At 34.4% G+C, this 19211-nt stretch overlaps 3 protein-coding genes across 11 annotated transcripts; 2 read left to right on the top strand and 1 right to left on the bottom strand.

Annotated features, from left to right (window-relative positions):
- Positions 1–78: 78 nt before the first annotated feature.
- Positions 79–8327, bottom strand: LOC117213983 (phosphatidylinositol 4,5-bisphosphate 3-kinase catalytic subunit delta isoform). Its single transcript, XM_033459747.1, has 10 exons — positions 7322–8327; positions 6758–7216; positions 3709–4140; positions 3177–3607; positions 2744–3037; positions 2354–2632; positions 1958–2227; positions 1540–1854; positions 995–1457; positions 79–907 (listed from the first exon to the last, which is right to left on the bottom strand). The coding sequence occupies exons 1-10, from the start codon at positions 7463–7465 to the stop codon at positions 776–778; spliced, it is 3219 nt and encodes a 1072-aa protein (XP_033315638.1). The 5' UTR covers positions 7466–8327; the 3' UTR covers positions 79–775.
- LOC117213986 (protein Spindly) lies at positions 4362–6744 on the top strand. Of its 2 annotated transcripts, XM_033459754.1 has the most exons (7): positions 4362–4433; positions 4545–4791; positions 4887–5190; positions 5296–5416; positions 5484–5793; positions 5913–6069; positions 6141–6690. In XM_033459754.1, exons 1-7 carry the CDS (start codon positions 4421–4423, stop codon positions 6657–6659), a joined length of 1671 nt encoding a protein of 556 aa, XP_033315645.1. In that variant the 5' UTR covers positions 4362–4420; the 3' UTR covers positions 6660–6690. The 2 variants fall into 2 exon arrangements, with proteins under 2 accessions (XP_033315645.1, XP_033315644.1); XM_033459753.1 differs by lacking the exon at positions 4362–4433 and having other exon boundaries at positions 4532–4791; positions 6141–6744.
- Positions 8328–8336: 9 nt separating the features above from the next.
- Positions 8337–18557, top strand: LOC117213981 (nuclear pore complex protein Nup98-Nup96). 8 transcript variants are annotated; one of them, XM_033459734.1, is made up of 28 exons: positions 8458–8603; positions 8675–8805; positions 9071–9145; positions 9236–9445; positions 9745–9987; positions 10081–10284; positions 10613–10696; positions 10837–11016; positions 11142–11281; positions 11391–11706; positions 11935–12118; positions 12206–12317; positions 12419–12559; positions 12655–13707; positions 13786–13929; positions 14017–14131; positions 14227–14370; positions 14467–14649; positions 14730–14906; positions 14994–15223; positions 15314–15560; positions 15749–15886; positions 15980–16250; positions 16355–16621; positions 16699–17019; positions 17324–17421; positions 17580–17826; positions 17923–18557. In XM_033459734.1, exons 3-28 carry the CDS (start codon positions 9115–9117, stop codon positions 18101–18103), a joined length of 5661 nt encoding a protein of 1886 aa, XP_033315625.1. In that variant the 5' UTR covers positions 8458–8603; positions 8675–8805; positions 9071–9114; the 3' UTR covers positions 18104–18557. The 8 variants fall into 8 exon arrangements, with proteins under 8 accessions (XP_033315628.1, XP_033315627.1, XP_033315626.1 ...); XM_033459737.1 differs by lacking the exons at positions 8458–8603; positions 8675–8805 and adding an exon at positions 8337–8441; XM_033459736.1 differs by lacking the exon at positions 8675–8805 and having other exon boundaries at positions 8424–8533.
- Positions 18558–19211: the final 654 nt, after the last annotated feature.

The raw sequence follows: 19211 nt of genomic DNA, 5'->3' as shown, positions 1-19211 counted from the left end.
ATAATTTAATACTGTAAAACAAACATTTCATAAATCTTTTTATAAAGGTTGTTCGAATAACGAAGAAGGAAAACAAGATGAAGAATAACTTCGTTTATTACAATCGATACAATAGTATTCCAGGATTCAGAAATTTCGTGGATTATTCAAAGTTTACTCCAAGCCTTTGACCATTCTTTGTTACAATCGGAAGATTATAAGACTGCTGGTAGAATAGCACAGCCGTGATACTGCAACAATCTTGTCAGGCGAGCGAATTGTCTTGAAACATTCCTTTCAAAGTAACGCCTGCTTATCTTCTGTTTATGAGAATCCTGCGATCGCAATGTCAACCAATGATATGTACTATACACGTATTTCGCTTCTATTTTCCGTCCACTTATCATAAGTGGCAAAAAGGGGGGTGTAGCATATAAATGTACAATAAAGAATCGAACGCCTGTGCGTGCGTAGTATGTGATAATGTGTATGAAATATAGAGAAAGAAATAACGAGGGAAAGAAAAGGAGTCAGAGAGGAGGCGTGGGGATAAGGATGCGCACGCGTTACGGTTATACGGCAACGAGAAAAATAGTTGCTGGTGATCAACAAAATCTGTCTAATCATTCCATCGTCTGCGTCTCTTCTTTACAGCAAACATGTATATTCTTTCCGTGAAGAATCATTCATCATCCAAATCAAGTTTTGCACATTTGAATGATACGATGGCACTTGTTCGTCGATAAGCATGTGCCAATCGAATTCATTCGTTTCAGTTTGTTTTATTTTGTTCCGCTCATGTCGTTTTATTGTTTTTCGACATATTATGAGAAGCCCAGTTTAACGAAGTTTTCCACGAATTACAAAGAGCTTCGTCAAATTTACTCCTAAAATGTTTTTGTGCCTCGCTTTCAGACATCTCGAGTACCTATTTATGAACAATCGCATCAAACCTCTAGCTAACATATGTACTCTTTCTAAATTCAGAAGGAAAGAAAAAAAACTGATAACGTACCAGAGTATCTCTTAAATAATTAAGATCTTTTTCCGATGATAATTCAGGTAATCCCGTTGATATCATCATAGCAAACAATGATAATATTAGACCTCCATGTTGTCGTAGAACGAGAAAAGCTTGTTCGCAGTGACTCTGAAATCGTTGAAATTCAACTGCTTGACCCTTCTTTGTCTGACCCTTATTTATTACATGTACGAAATCATTGGTCAACACGAAGGGCACGCGTTCACGCCTGAATCCAAATTTCTCTTTAAAGTGTCCAAGTATGTGACCAAAATCAACGTGAAACAATTGACCGGTTTTCTTCACCATTATATTATCCGAATGTCTATCCGCAATTCCGAGAACATACGTAGCCACGCAATAACCCGCGCAGCTTAAAGTAAATTCCTCGATAGCTCTATTCAACGCTGTCTCGGTGTGATTATGGTCTTTCAACCAAGCAAGTAAAGATCCTCGCCTATAGTGATACAAAAATAATTTGAAGAATATAATACAGATCGTGTGTCGTAAAGATACATAATATCTCTATTTGAATATACCTAAAAGCAGCAGTTGCCGAAAAAGTGCCTTTTTCCTTTTGAATATTTGCAATCGTTTCTGCATTTAGAACCACCTCGATCATGCCAACTCTATTTTCCGTTGATATGCAACCGTAAGGATTCATACGTAAATCCAGACCTTCTTTTTTCCACAGCTTATCCATGATTCGCAACATCTGCAGCGTAAGCATATCTTGCCTCAAATCATCTCCATGCTTCAATATCAAGTAAATATCATCACCGAACGGATCAGCATTTTCAAAAACTAACCAAAGTGGCCGCATCTTGCTGTCCATTACTCTACATTTCTCGATTCTGTAAACGATTGATATTTTTGTAAAAAGCCCAATGTAAATAATAAAGTTGCTTAAGATAATGAATTCAAGTTTCTGCATATCATCTTAATGCAGAAGCTTACTTAATGCGTTTCCATCGAAAACTTGGATCCAATGGATTTAAAACGTTTGACAACGCATCTTGACAATGAGGTTCTTGAATAAATTCTTGAAATCCTTGTAACGTGGCTTTCCGATCTTTTCGCTGTTTTATTTGTTCAGAAGCACATTTCAATTTGCCCAAACATTCCATTTGTTTAAACAGCGATCGCATATGCTGTTGGCTTCCTCTACAATACGCTTCTAATATTAAACCAAAACGAACTGATACAGCACCCACTTGCATCTCCGATCTAGCAAAAAGTGTTCATAAAAGAGAAATAAGTGATTATATAAGATATAAGTGAATTCGAAGAAATACGATGAGTACGAAATAAAAGAAACGAATCGAATACAAGTGGAGAATATACAATACCAACCTAAGATGCCAGAATAAGAAATGACCAATGCTTCGATTGTTAAGAGCACGTCTCAGTAGAAACTCCGTCAGTTCACAAGATAAATAATTTTCGTGTTTTAACGCTTGTACCAGCTGCAATAGATAAAGGCTCAAATCTTCGTCGCTGACATCCATTAAACAACGCACAGCAAAACTTCGAACATTTTGATCAGCGTAAGCATAATCCAATAATTCAAGTGCCTTTTCGACGGGTAATTTGGGCCACTGTTGCACCAGCGCCGTAGCTTCAGCTACTTCCCTGTATACGTCGAGAATCGGAAAGTAGATTTAAACGTTCTCTTTTTCTATGAAAATGGACGACGTTAAAATAACTCCTATCATTTGGTATTTCGAATATTTAGATTTTCACCTATGATCATTCCATTCCACGCAGTGCAACAACCTGGCCAACAGCGTGGGTATCTCAAGAAGACAGTGATGCCTTAATGTCCACATTATCTTTCGTTCTTGCTCGTGAAGCTCGTGTAGTGGATCTCTATCCGCTAATAATCGAAGTTGCTCGAGTTGCTGAAGCTTACCGACATCAGATTCTTGATCAGGTTCTTCTTGGATCGAACGTTCGGCAGATGATTCCCGTAACTTTCTCGCATATTCCACCATTTTCTCCGGAGTTGGATAAAGAACGGATTTGTCTTTCCCATAACTAATAGAAATACGCAAACAGACAAACAATTCTGATGTATATAGGATGACGGAAGCGGAGTATAGAAACGGAGATTTTTCAGGAAATAAAAAGAAGAAAGAAGAAATAAGAGAAAGAAAGAATAAAAAGACTTACTTACTTTGGAAATGTTAACATTAAAGCAGCCGCTCTATCTATATGGGGATTTGAGACTACCGTTCCGAGAGGATGCAGAAGATCGTCGTTTTGCATGTCCTCGGCATACGTCCACGTATAGAGTGTCATTGCTCCCGTTTTTAATTGAGATTTAAAATCATATATGGTTGTATTCGCCCAGCATAATGGATTTATAAAAAATTCCTGTTTGGTATCTTTAACTAGTCTACGACTTTTCAGTCCTTTCGCAGTCTTACTAATTTCATATAGAACAAAACACAGCCTAGCCATTCGTGGTATATCCCGCACTTTTATATCAAACCTCAACGGTTCTTCCCATTCGCAACTTCCGTCGGAACTGACAATAGTTTCTTTAGTCTTCTGGCTTTCACACAGAGATTTTCCACCATGAAAAAGGCCAGCTTGAAGGCCAATCTATAGAAACGAAAATTAAACAAGAAACATAAATCAGCTGCTGCAAAAGATAATATCTTGAAACGAGTCACGTTTACCGATTACCGAAGCGTGATTTATACCTCAACGGTACGATGGGCTGCATCGCAGTTTAATCGTGATATACCATTCACAGTAAAAACAAACGGTTCCTCTATTTTCCAAGCAGATATATGTTTACCCTTCTTACGTAAAGTTAACGTAGAAAAGGAAGGCCTTGTACGTTGTAAGGTATCTACTTCTACGTTCTCTGCAGTACTTTCTTGATCAACAGAGACGCTATCTCTATTTAGAGTAACCAATGTAGGAGTAATATCTTTCGCTAAACAATCTTGAATATAACTAAACTGTATTAAAGGATAATCTCCAATTAAATACTCTTCCTGTCCGCAAACCTTTAGAGTAAAATCGTTTGGATGTCCTTTTGACATTAAAGTGTTTGCTCGTTTATTTAAAATAGATACCAATAACTGATATGGCGTCGTAGTGTGTGGTATTTGAAATGTAAAGGCCGTCTGAAATCAAATTGCAGTTGCACGCAAATATTGTATATATGTCTTTTAGGAAGATAAAATAGCTTTCGTCTTTTAACGTTTAGTTTCAAATGTTCCGCCTTTTAATGTATAGGCGGAACGGAACCGGAAATAACTGAAATAAGGATCGAAGAAGTAGAAAGAGGGGGACAGACGAAGAGAGAGGGAGAAAAGAAATTGAAATTGAAATAGAAAAGAAAAGCATATCAACAACAGAGGTCTGTGCTTTTTACATACCAACTGTAATTGAAAAGAAACAACAATGGATTGGTCAGGTAAGATAAACAACGTGTGCGTGTGCCGAATGTTGATTTTTCAATAATGTTCGTCGTGTTTAACTTTGAATGTACAAAAGGTAACTTAACCTTTAACTATGTTTACACAAGATTCAATGAATGAAGGGTGCAATGAAGAATATATGGAAGATTCTGAAATACTTAATCAGAGTCGTTCCTATAATGTATTAAAAGCTGAATACGAAAAATGCAGACAAGAAAATCATGATCTAAAACGAAAACTTCGAGTAAACGAAGCAATGCTACGGGAGGTTCATGAGGCAAATGAAATACTTGAACATTCTCATGATCAACAAATTTCCGAGAAAAAACAATATATTTTAAAAGTCGACGAAAAGTAAATATACGAAATTTCTATGTAGCAAACAATCGTTTGTTAATCTCTTTTTGCTAGATACTTCTTCTATTCTTTCTATTTGTTCTTTGTTTTAGACATCGCACTCTCACGAAAGAGTATGAAAACACAATTTTGAATCTAGAAACGAAATTAGAGCAACAAGCGGAAGAAATTGAAAAATTACGACAACGTGCTGATCAATGTATAAAGACTGAATGCGAAGCTGTTATCGTAGATCAATTCGCAAATCTTTCTTTCGAAACAGACAATATCTCCCTAAAAAAACGCGTCGATGAACTTTTATCGATACTACAAGAAGAAAGAAAGAAATATGAATATGCGGAAGAATCGATCGCGGAATTAAAATCTCGATGCGACCATTATGAACATTATACACGAGTGAGGAGCGAATTATTCATGTATTTGATATTGAAAATTAAATTATTTATACCCGTGATCGTGAATCTCATAAAATAAAATGCAAAATCCTTTTTCTATCGATAGAGTATCAAAGAACAACTAGCGGAGAAAGATCAAACTTTGGAAGAAATTCGCGCAGAGCTTTCTTTGAAACGTACAGAACTGGAATCACTTCAAATGGATCCTACATGTAAATCACGCAAAGGTAAGCACCGATGCAAATTATGCAGTTTCATTACTATCACAGACTATCTAACTCACTTTTTTCTCAGGCAATTCAATATTTGCTGAAGTGGAAGATCGTCGGCAGAATGTAATGAATAAAATGAATGTATTACGTGAAAAGTACATGGAACTCAAACGCATATGTAAATCACAAATTATGGAGATCAAAAAACTGAGAACAGAACGTGTTGCAACACTTAGGAAGTTGGATAATGACGCAGATCATACATTTATAGAAAATGAGGAATTAATTAAGAAATACAAAAGTAGAATATCAGATCTTGAAAACAAACTGAAGATTGAAATCAAGAAAAATAGTAATTCGAAACAATTGAATTGTAGCGATACATCTTTTAGGTACAAAATGTTAATCAAATTATATTATGAAATTCTGCAATAACCAATATGTTTTTGTTCATTGCTGTCTTTCTGTGCTTTCTTGTTTCTATTTTTCTATACTATTTTCGAAATTATAGGTACTTTCAATCTCTGGTAGATACTCAGAAAAAAGAAATGGAAGAACTTCGTATAAAAGTTGAAGATCTTTGTACAAAACTTCTGATGCAAGAAGAAACAAAAATGAACATCACCAAACAACTACATTATTGGCGTTACAAAGCTTCCTCTTTGGAGGTAATTGTTTTTATTTTTTGTGCCTATAGAAATGAGAATGATCTTGCGTAACCATTTTTATATTTTTAAAGGTTCAAATGTATGCTGCGCAAGCAGAATTGAGATTAGATCTTATGAATGATGCAGAACATGAAGTTTCAAATGTACTTAAAGATGTCACACATAAGGCAGAACATGAAGATTCAAATGTACTCAAAGATCTCACACATAAGTATAATACTGGTGCAACAATTGACGAAAAACAATCCACTTCTAACCAAAGAATAAAAAGTTCTGCTCATGCACTTCCATTAAATTATTCTCTTGAAATTGAGCATACTGGTTGTTTGGTTGAGAATCCAGAAGAATATAAAACCCACATACAATTAACAGACAAAGAAAATAGCAACAATACTAGCAGTGATATAGAAGTCAAGATTATTACACCAAAAAGATCATGCAAATTTGAGCATAACCAAAGTACTAATAACGATGAGAACAAACCTTTCCACTCTGTGGAGAATACAGCCATTAAGAAGAGTAAGGTCTCACCAAGCACAACAGAACATGAATATCCTGTTGTTTACATATCAACTAATTTCAATGATTAATAAAAATTTGTTATATAACATGCATACCCGATATAGAGAAATATTTTAATTTTTATATACAAGTGACAATAAATGTAATAAAGCAGCTGTTGTCTTACCTCTGTATTCTCAAATTTAGTGACAAGAACGATATTCCCATCTTTTAATCGACATTCGATATTTTTTGGTATTGTGGCAGTTGGTGCTAATCGGGTAGGAAACTGGTAACGTACTTTTTCCATCCAAGACTTCTTTTGTCTTGCCATTGCAACTTCATCTCCTAAAACTCTCATTTTCCATCTGAAGTCATTCACTTCTGAATTCTTTAAGGCTGTAAACTCGTGTAATCCTTTTCCAATGAGAAGACCAATTTGGGAATCTAAATTTCTATCGCTTTTAACACCTTCACGCTCTATAACTTTAAGCACAGAACAAAATGGTTTTATATCACATAAACGTCTTGTTTCATCTCGTAGTTCTTCTGCTTCTGCATTAGAGTTGATACATGAAAATACATAGGACGGAGCATCTTTTAATGTACCATGAAGAGGATATTTGCTGGCTTCATCCCAGAGGTCCTATGTAAAAATATATATTGACATTGATATTTTAAGTTACTCTTGTTTATAGCATATAAAAAGGCAATATTAGTCTTGTTATGTTTTATTAAATTTTTGACCTACCTCTTTAATTTCGGCCAAAGTGATATTGCGATTAGTCTCTAAGGGTATAACGACCCCATTTGGCATTAAACAAGTTAGTTCAACAACTTCCGTGGGTGATATTGCCCAAAAGTTGTAAGTATACGCACTCGGTATATGTACCATCGTGTTAAATCTTCTCTTTAGGATGTAGAAAAATTTAATAAAATACAAAGAACCGTAGCTCAAATGCAATTAATTGAAGAAAAAAACACGAAATGTATCGTGCAAGTCGCATCGCGACCGAAAGTATCCTTTCTCTTTTAAGCAATATGACTTCATTGAAACGTTTGATAACAAGCTGTATAATACAGAAAACAATCATACGATCAACATATCTTTTCTATGGATCTTTTTCTTCATTTTTACAACCATACATACGACTGTAAATTTTATTCAACTATGAATTTCGTAAAGTTGTATACTGAGGCTAAATAGCAAACTTGCTTGGTTTTTTTACTAATTATTATCTATTGTATTTGTAAAGTTCAGTCCATCGATATCTATTGTGTGCTTTAATACAAAATGTAACTTTGTTCGACTTGGATCACAACTAAAGTCCATACAATCGCTTCTCTCTGTGTACGATACACTACTAGTCAGCCATTATTTTTATAAATGCATTCTACCCACCTACTTACACGTACATTTCAGTATATACGTGTATATCAAAGCAAAATTAGTCTCTTTTTCTATTGGGTCTCATTTCAATCGGATTCTATGATGCTGTTTCTTTAACTTCTTCATAATGCCTTTTAACTTATACTTCTTACTGTATATTTAATTTAATAATCTCATATTATAATACAATATTTCTAGTCCAAATATTGATCATTGTTTAATTTCACTATACAAAATAAAAACATAAATATACGATAATAATGTAAAAGTCCCTACTTGGCTCCGAATTAAAAAAGTTCTAGATGTTGTTATTTGTTAATTCAATTTAACAAAAAGGTTTCTAAATACAGATTTATCAACGTGAAACGTGACATACTAATTGCAGAACTTTTTTACCTTCTATCTTGTCTACCCTGCTGGTTACCGATTTATTCGTATGAAAATTATAATATCGTCACTGTATTATCGATTGACTTTCGAGGTTTGCCATTTTACGACGTATATTATGCGCACTTACGTGATATCTACGAATTTTACGTGTCTATAATTCAGTATCAATAATCAGCAATCGAGGTAGTTGAAACGTATGAATCCCGCGAAACGATATATTGTAGCTTTTCATATATCGTTTGTTGAATTCTTGGTAATATCATCAAAAATTTCATTTGTGTAACCTCTTTATCAAGTAATTATTTGTATCAAAACAAATTTTAGAAGATGTACAGTTTGAGAAGAATTCGTTTCATAAAATTGTAACAGACGATTTTAATGTACTCATAACAATTCTGCGACAAATGGTCAATTACAGTGAATGACAATTTATTCTTACTTCTGGCGTCTTAACGGTAACTTTCTTAACGTTTTAAGAGAAAAAGGGAAAGAAAATAGAGATCATAGTGTTATCGCGCGTGAATCTTGTGCAGTTCCGTATCACATTTTGATTTCATCAAGTTAAAGATTTCAGAGAATACTGTAAAATTTATAATAATACCTGAGTATATATTATTTAATATATTGTGTTTTATAGTTTTAGTAAATTTGAATCCGATGTAACGATGGATTTTATTATTTCGAAATATTTGTTTTGAACTTTTTTATTTACTATTGCAGGTGCCAATAAATATTAAAAACAAATTAGGATCATCCTATTAAGCATGTTTGGTCAAACTGGAAATACCTCTTTTAGTAAGTAAAACGAATTATATCTGTATTTTGTATTCCCTATCTTCTTTTATATCCTTATGTAAATCCTGTTTTAATTTATCTTTATTGTAGGTAGTTTTAATACACCGACGCAATCCAGTCCATTTGGGCAATCTGCGTTTGGTAAACCAATCACTACAACAAGTTTTGGTTCTGGTGCTACACCAGTCTTTGGCAGTGGTAATACTTCTCTCTTTAGTTCAAAGCCTGCAGGTTCTACCACTGGTGGTTTGTTCGGCAATACTACAACTCCACCTGCATTTACTCAACCATCTTTTGGAGGTAGCGATTCATAGATCATTCTACTAGCTCTAATTCAAATATCCATATAAATATTTGTAAAAGATATAAAATATCATTTTGTTAGCATTAATTTATAATTATCAACATACTGTCTTTCGTTTTTTTTACTGATCCTTAAATACAGTTAATAATTTGATCAACATAATGAATATAGTAAAAGTTTAAATTTTGTTATGTTTGTATATGTTTCTTGATTTGCAATATGATCGAATTTTATCTGTGTAAATGAAAATATCAGGTAACGAATTGTTGTTATACTAAAATTTTCTTTTCTATAGGGTTTGGTACAACAAATACAAATACCAATTTATTTGGCTCTCAGCAGAATGCAAGTACAAATCTTTTTGGTACAAATACTGCAACGTCAGCATTTGGTCAGTCAAATAAACCAGCTGGATTTGGTTTTGGTACTACATCTGGTACAAATTTATTTGGACAACCCCAACAATCAACTCAGCAAACCACGCCTTTTGGGCAAAGCAGTACCACTGGAAATACAAATTTATTTGGTGCAACACCTGGTATGTTTATAATTTATAGTTATATAAATTATAAGAAAAATCTATTCTACTATTTGATCTAGAAAGACAGATTTGAGAAGAATCTCATTCTAGGTTTTGGCAATGCAAACACGGCAACCACAAGTATAACTGGTACTGTCGTTAAATTTGCTCCTATGATTACTACTGATTCCATGTCCAAGAATGGTATATCTCATACTATATCGGTGAGACATTGTTGCATTGCGACAATGAAAGAATATGAATCAAAATCGTACGAAGAGTTACGTTTCGAAGATTATTCTGTGGGACGAAAAGGTAAAAATTATCACGATCTATTGTAATTATATGATCCAATTAATTGAAATTATTACATATCTATAATAATATTCTCTTGATACTTATACATGATATTATATATGTTGAGTGATTGCGAACAATACGAACCTGTGCGTGTGCACGTGTGTTAGTATGCGCGGTTGGTTTACAGAGTCGCGTGAAGATTTAACTGATTCTATAAGATGGACTCTATCAGAGTGCTGTGTTATTGATGAGTGAGAGAGTTTTAACCAAATGTGTTGTGTTCTCTATTCGAGTACGCGAATCCTACATATATCATGTTATTTGTGTTTCCTTTGATGCTTAGGACCCAGTACAGGAATCTTTGGTGCACCAGCACAACCTTCACCTTTTGGTAATGCAGGGGCAGGTACTAGTACTGCAACAACGGGTAAAATATTCTAATGCAAATTAGTTATTGCATATTTACTAGATGTTATACTTCAGGACTAAATAGCTTAACGTTTATTCTTAAAATTGAACTATTTCTATTGTTTATCTTCTCGATAATTGTTTCATATTTTAAATTAGGCTTTGGTGGAATGAGCGCTGGCTTTGGAGCGACCACACAGTCTGGCTCAAGTGGTCTATTTGGAAAGCCTATAAGTACTTTTGGTACACCCTCGACAACAACAACAAATAATTTTGCTTTTAATTCTACTCCAAGCACTAATCTGTTTGGTTCTAATACCCAGAATAAACCATTTGGTAGTAAGTATCTAATTTTTCAAATACCATCGGTAATTTTCGTTGTTGCTAATGTCACTTTAGAATTACTATATCGGTGTCGGTAAACACATCTGTATAAATTATTTATATGCGCAAAATACAACTAGATTTATCTACAGCAGCAGCTCCAACCCCACTTTTTGCAACCAGCAATACTAACCAAACTGCTGGTACAGGTTTCGGTGGCATTAATACGGGTCAAAACACTGCTTTCGGCTCCGCATTTGGTTCAACGCAACCGAATCAGGTAATACAAAGAAGAAATAAGAGAAATTTTTCATTAATCATCAATCATAACCATCGATCGTGATTGTATTCTGATCGATGTTAACATTCTTATATTTATCTTTTTACAGAGTATTGGTCTATTTAACCAAAACAAATCAGCTTTTAACGCACCTTCCACATCGTCTAGCACTGGATTTTCCACTTTTGGTCAGACACCAATGAGCAATACGGGTACACCTTTATTCTGTTCTAAATCAACTGGAACGATAGGTTTCGGAGTAAATTCGACTTTCGGTTCGACTGCACCATCGACTTTTGGAACTGCACCAGGTTTCAATGCAGGTCAAAATTCCGGTACTTCGTTGTTTAATACACCTTTTAAGCCTGCAGGACAAACATCTGGATTTTCTTTTGGTTCAACTTCTACACCATCGTCCGGACTCGGTAAATTATTTATATGCTAGCCTTTAATGTGACTATCAATGCATTACGATAATTTCAAATTTCAGTAGCTTTATATTTATTTTGTTTTATAAAGTTTATCTGTATATAATTTTCCAATAGAATAGTAAATTGAATAAAAATAAAGAGAAACAAATAAATAGTGAGTTATATTATTAACGGAGTTTATTGTTAACGGTTATTGATGTTGAATATAAATTTATTTTATAGGTACAAATACGGGTTTAATGTTGGGTAGTGGCTCTACTTTATTTGGTCAGCAAAAATCAGGCGGTTTGTTCGGGAACAGTGGCAATAATGCACCGTTTAATACATCGGGGACGTTTGGATCTTCAACTTTCGGAAATAATACAAATGTAGGAACGGGTATTGGGACTGGATTACTCGGAGCTGGGTATTACATCGAATTTTTGACTATTTTTATTCACATCGATCACGCGATTGAAAGTATTTTAATATGTTTTGTATCTTATCATCACAGAAATACTACGAACCAAGTCAAAAGTTCCGGAACTGTCCCGGTGCATCAACAAATTTTAGCCTTGGTGTCAGCACCTTTCGGCGATTCACCGTTATTAAAAAATCTTTTACCAGTAAGTAGTTTTTAATATGTACGACTGAGAACTTACTTGAGAACTTATTAAAGCACATTTAAGTGATCCATAAATATTATTCGAATATGACATGACTTTAGGCTTCCGGTAAAACAGAAGAGTTATTAAAACCGGCAAACGCGCCATCCAAATTAATGAATGGTCAACAGTATAAGGTTACTGCTGATAATAAATCTCCAAAAATCAAGACCAAAGTTGTTACTCCTGCACAATTATCTAAGGTAAAATATCGATGTAATAAGAATGTTTATGTAATTGGAACTTTCTCCGCTCATAACTTACATGCATCATATATATGTGTAATGAAATTTCGTAGAAGTCAATGTTCGAAGGTCTTGAAGAGGAAGATCCACTCTCGGAAGCATTTCAGCCTCGTCCAAATGCAAAGCGTTTGGTACTACGTCCGAAATCCATATCGAACTCAATAGTTCCATCGCCTACAGAAAGTTCACAAACTGTAGGGAAAAACTTACAATCTCCCGGAAAAGGAGAAGAGAAATCATCTGTAACAAATACATATATTGAAAATACAACTATTGAAACTGTAGATAAAGAAAATCATAGTCAAGATAATAATCGACAATTAGTAAACGATCGAAGATCATCTTTGTCTTGGTTGAAAACGAGCCTTCCACGAAATGGAAAAAATTTAGACGAAGAATCATACGAGGCTCAACGGTCGCTATTTTCTAGTCCGAACGCATTGTCCGAAGAGATGATAAACAATACTGTTACTGAATTGCGACCTTATGCTAACGCCAATTCATCAAATCAAAAGTGCTCTGAAATTAACACATCTGTGGATACGTCTTTAAAGAATTCATCTCTCGTTGATAAAACATGTACGGACATTGTGACTCAAAACTCTGATTCGAGTCAAGAATTGGACGAAAGTTCCTTTTCGACGTTACAAACTTCGAGCTGGAAACCAAATGCAGCTAAAGTGACGCTGAAACGTGCTGGTTACTATACAATTCCGCCACTTGATAAATTAGACGAGTATGTTCGCGGTGAAACGTGTATTGTACCAAACTTCACTGTTGGGCGTGAAGATTATGGAAATGTGTATTTCCCTGAATCGTTTGATATATATGGCCTGAATTTAGACGAAATCGTACATTTTCGACACAAGGAAGTCATAATTTATCCAGACGATGAGAAGAAACCACCTATCGGAGAAGGATTAAATCGTAAAGCACAAGTTACTTTAGACCAAGTATGGCCACACGATAAATCTCTACATAAGCCTATTACCGATCCCCAACGTTTAGCTGCGATGGATTACGAGGAAAAATTACGGAGAGTGTCAGCGAAACATGATACTAGATTCTTAGAGTATCGACCTGAAACTGGTTCATGGGTTTTTAAGGTAGCTTAAATCCCAAGCAGTTTTATAATCTTTCTAATCTCATATTTATATTTCTGTCATGGTTATATATCCTTTCAGGTAGATCATTTTTCTAAATATGGCCTAAGCGATTCAGATGAAGAAGATAATAATGTCCCTACAGCGAATGACACGAAAAGATTAAAATTGTGTGCAACTCAACAAAAATGTGCAACCAAGCAGGAGCAGTCAAAAGTAGTTTCAGTAAGACTGTTTTACTCGTTAATTACACAAAAATTGGAATGCCTACACAATCCAAATTTTTACAATCAATTTTTTGTTTTTAATTAGAATAAAGATACTTCCAAGACCAATGGTTTGAAAACAGCGAATACAGACTATTCAGATTTAGATGCACGTGGACTTCTCTTGGAAGCAATTGTCTCACGCCGGTCGTTTAGAACAGGTGCGTGAGATGTATAACTTTATATTCAATTCGATTACGTATAATTCTATTGTATTTATTGTTACTATACAGTACGAAAAATTCTTTTTCAATAGATCAGAATCGTGAAAAACAACTACCAATAAGTCCAACTGGTGAGAATGCTCGCATTTTGGGTACAGACAGTCATAAACTGCAATTAATGAAGGCCAGCTTCTTTGATGGTAGCGACGAAGAGATTAACGAGGCTTATGATCAAGGTAAACTCTGATTGTGTTAAGATTATATTATTAATTTTTTTATTTATATAATAATGTTTATTCTTATTTAACATTGGAATATTATTACTATTTTAGAATCGAATCGCGCGTTATTTCTTTCCGATCGTAGAAGTTCTTTGCGATGTTTCACCAATACGCCACAAAAGTTAGATGAAGATCAAGACTACGAACCAATTTACAGTCCGATGTTACGATCTAATTTGACAATTCATCGGACGCCAACTATTGCTTATGAAGAATCGACCCTTTCGAAGACAGGTAATATCAGGTTAATGATGTATGTAAGATTAATATTTTGTACATTGTACAAGTTACAAGGGAATCAATTTGTGTTATAGATTCCAAAGTGAAACGCTCCATGGACATCGTTGCTAAGACATCAACGATGTATGAAAAAGGTTTACCGGATCCTTCGATAACTCCAGTGACTACAATTCTTCGATGTATTTCTGAAGTGATTCCGTTATCAAAATCTATTATACATAAACTGGAGTCTCGTTCTGTTGCTGATATTGGTAAGCAGCTTTTATCATATTCGTATTTATTAAGAATTCGTGTAGATAATGTAAATAATTATATGCTATTTCTATGTATTAATTTAGGCATACAAATGGGAAGAAGGTTTAAACCAAGCTGGGGACGTGGTTTAACATTACTTACACTGAGTACGAAAAAACAGGCTGACGATGTACTATTAAATAATTCTTTTGAACAAATTGGATCTTACGTATGTGGTCGTTCTCCAGAAGATACAACATCCGTTGGGATAGTCCAACGTATACAAATTTTGGGTGGTAGTGGGACCGGCGAAGAACGCATTAAGACATTCAAAGTAAGTTTCATTTTTAAGCACTTACATTATTTAGATATAGACATTGTAATATTTATTCTTTTATTTTCATTCTTTGTAACATCATTTAAGGAAAGTATAGAAGGTCATCTAAAAATTCAGCTGTCACATCGTGTAATGAATCCAGATGAAGACTGTCTAATTTTTGACGTAGATACAGATATTAATAAGGCGAGCATGGCTTTACACGCACATTGTAGTTTAGCCGAAGAATTTGCAGAACAGTTTGCCACAGATTCCTTTGCTTCCTATGTTGCTAACGTTTGGAAACTCTGTGTAGCTCTTTGGGGAAATTTACCTGATATAAACGTTGCCACAGGTATGTATAATATATATGTTAATTTATAACTTGATCGTTTAATTTTTCAAATGTATTATAATTCAAATTCAAATATAATATTATTTCTTGCTCCATCCCCTCTTTCGTTTATCTTTCCTCCTCTATCTGTAGTCTTTCTTCCCCCGCTTTATTTATTTATTTTATTATTGTGTGTTTCATTATTTTAGAAAATTCAGAAGACCATAGCGTCGTAATTGCGCGGCGAGAGGCAATCGGGCAATGGTTAAGAAACGTTATACGAAAAACTCTCGTGTTGGAGGATACGGATATTAATTATGAAACAAAGATATTGCTTTTACTATCTGGTATGTGTACCTGATAAGTACTGTATGCAATTATATAGAATTTCTGTCTTCCTTTCGACTTGTTTTTCTATCATCGTCTATTTGAAATTGCAGCTTTCGAATTAGAAGAGGCGTGTAAAATTGCAAGAGAAATGGGTGATCATTGTTTGGCTTTATTGATGGCGCAGCTGTGCAGTGGAATGCCAATAAAGGTATTAACACAGCAGCAAATTGCATTATGGCAAAATGCCGGTGTTGATGAAAACCTCTCGTTAGATCGGCTAAAGCTTTTTGCACTTGTGGCGGGTGAACCACCTAGTAAACATTGCCCAATCAATGTCTGTGAAGGCTTTGATTGGAAGAGAGCGTTAGCTGTTCATTTGTGGTAAACATCATATTTTCATAACATGATACAATCTTTTTTTTATTTTCATTAAAATATTACAATATACGTATATCTATATATTATATCGTTCGTGTATGGTGCAGGTATTTCTCATCTCCGACTGCCTCTATAAGAGACATATTAGACATTTACGAGGCCTCCTTCGATACAACCAAGACAAATGACGTTTATACGTCGATACCGAAACCTGAATACAAAGGAAATAATTTCGAACTTGAAATAAATAATGGGAAACCAATATATGATCTCTGTTTTCATCTTTTAAAGTTATTTTGCACTGGCAATCATACGTTGGGTGAATTATTGAATCCAGCAACACATACTGCTGATCCAATGGATTACAGACTCAGGTAATGGATCAATTTCTTTTCTCGCAATTTCAAATTCAGTTTAATTTGTAATCTGAAATAATTTAATTTGATCTCAGTTGGCTGATGCAGCAAGTACTTTTAGCTTTGGGTTATTCACATCTTTCGGAACATGTTGCCATCTTGACACATGTTAATTTTGCGACACAATTAGAAGCATATGATCTCTGGCATTGGGCCATATTCGTAATGTTACATTTAAAAGATGCCGCAAAAAGGAAGACTGCGGTAATGAATTTATTGCAACGGCATGTCGAAATAGACGATGCTAGTGATTGTCCTGATTTTATCGAGAGAGAAACGTTTTTACGAGAAGAATTGGGTATACCTTCGATTTGGATTCACCATGCGAAAGCCGTGAAAAGTTACGTAGCTAAAAGGTTAGTGGAGAGTTGGATCTATATTAATCATACAATACATGTTTACACATCAAATGCCGTTTCGCACTAATGTAAACGCATGGTTGCAAACATTTCACATTTAAAATGCAATACACAAGACACATGGTATGATTTTACGTGGAATCTTGATTTGCATGTGTTTAGTTATGGACGAAACGGTTTGTGATGGTTATCGTGGCCGATAAATCTAAATCTCTGTAAATTGGATAAGAAATTCTAATAATAATAGAGTTTAGTGTAATTCTTGACCCAATGTAAGGGAATTTTTTTTCCTTATTTGCAGATACGGGAAAGCAGCTTTCTATTTTATACAAGCAGAACAGTGGAATAAGGCGCATGAAATTATTATTGAATATTTAGCAGCAGATGTTATAATAAACGGTATTATAATAAACGGTTTCATTATGAGTTAATGTTCAAACAGTGTGTTATCTCGTTATGTTAAAGTCATGACTTTTTGTTTATTCTCTATTATATTATTATAAACATTTTCATTATGTTAAAGTTATATGTATGACTTATTTTCAATTTTTGTTCAGAAAATTACGATTACCTGCGCAGCTTATTGCGTCCACTGACTCCTTTAGAATGCAGTAGCACTATAAGTGGTTGGACATATCAAGGACAATTACTCTGGGAATATATGGAAATAACTATGAATGTTGAATCTTTGCTACGTAATGCCGATCCACGTGGAATAAGTTCTAAATTGGAATCACTAAAACAACGATTGTCAAATCTTCCTTCCAAAATCAATCAATTTCCATGTTTAACTGCGAAACACAGGTAAACTGTTACAATTCTTCCCTTTTACATTTTCTATACAGAGCGTAAAAGATCAGCAAATCGTTAATATTTGAATATGATTATTCTTTGTGATAGGCTTTGTCAAGCGGAAATTGCAAAGAGAACGATACACTTAGCTAGGAATTTGTTACAACTGAACGAGAATAAATCTACGTCGATATATCAACTGGTATCTCAATTACCATTGCCGGAAGACTATGCACAACAAGAGCTTCGTTTTGTCATTAATATGTGCGTGAACGAAATTATATATTAAGCAACATAATTGTTTTTTCGCGAAAATCAACAATCTTCTTCTTTCGGCCAAAATAGATATTTGTGATAATATTTCTTTTTTCATGATTTTGTAATAATAATTATAATGATTTATGAAACGATTTTATGATTTGTAACCACGATAATGGTGATGAAGATTGTAGTACAATTAATTGTGACAATGGTAGTGATAACAACAATAATAATGATAGCGTCAATAATACATTCAATAGTTAAGATTTATAACTTCTATAATTAACAATTAAGAATGTTTATACATATACATATATACATGCTAATTTGTTACTTAGGATATTCTATACCTATAAATATTTAAATAAGTAAATAACAAGCGGAAAAGGACCAGAGAAATGACACGGTTAATGTTGTAAGTTTAGATATTTGAACGATGCTTTTAATTCTATAGAGTGATAATTAAAATACGCATGTCATTATCTGATTGTTTTAATTCTAATTATAGGAAACATTTGAAAAATTTTTCGTTCTATATTGTATGTATTTTCAAAATATAAACCAAATATATTATTATTATTATGTTATTTTATTTTGATATTAGTATGTTATATTGATTATTTAATTAGATGAATTGCGAAAGACGAGACGGTTGTTTTTTAATTATGTGTTTACGTTTGAAAGTGATAAGGTACAAAGGTGGAAAAACCGTTGAAGCTTCCAAAATCCTTGGGATCTAGGAAGTTGTCTCTGCGCTTGGAAATATAGATAGGCGTTAAATCAATGATACCGAGCTTGCGCGCCCGGTCATTTCGACCATCTCTATTATGGTAAGAGATTGCGAGCATCTCGGTCTGCTCGCCAGCTTAAACTTGTCCGTTCGTTCGGTTTCACTCTTTCGCAAGGAACAGCTCCTCCTCGATAGTATTCGATCTATCTCTGTTCTCTCGTATCGCCTCTGCTCGTTTTCATATCTGGCAACCTTCACCTCCTACTGTCTTCCCTTCCCCACCTCGGTGTCGTCAATCTAAGCTGCTCTTCCCCTAGTTCCGTCGTTTATCCCCGATTCCGTCGTTGCCGCTGCTGTCGCCGCTCTCATCGCTGCAGCCTCCATCGCCATCGTCATCCCTACCACG

This window comes from Bombus bifarius, unplaced genomic scaffold (genome assembly GCF_011952205.1).
Source record: "Bombus bifarius isolate JDL3187 unplaced genomic scaffold, Bbif_JDL3187 scf7180000009145, whole genome shotgun sequence".
Taxonomy (NCBI): domain Eukaryota; kingdom Metazoa; phylum Arthropoda; class Insecta; order Hymenoptera; family Apidae; genus Bombus; species Bombus bifarius.
This window is presented reverse-complemented; position numbering and strand designations above follow the sequence as displayed.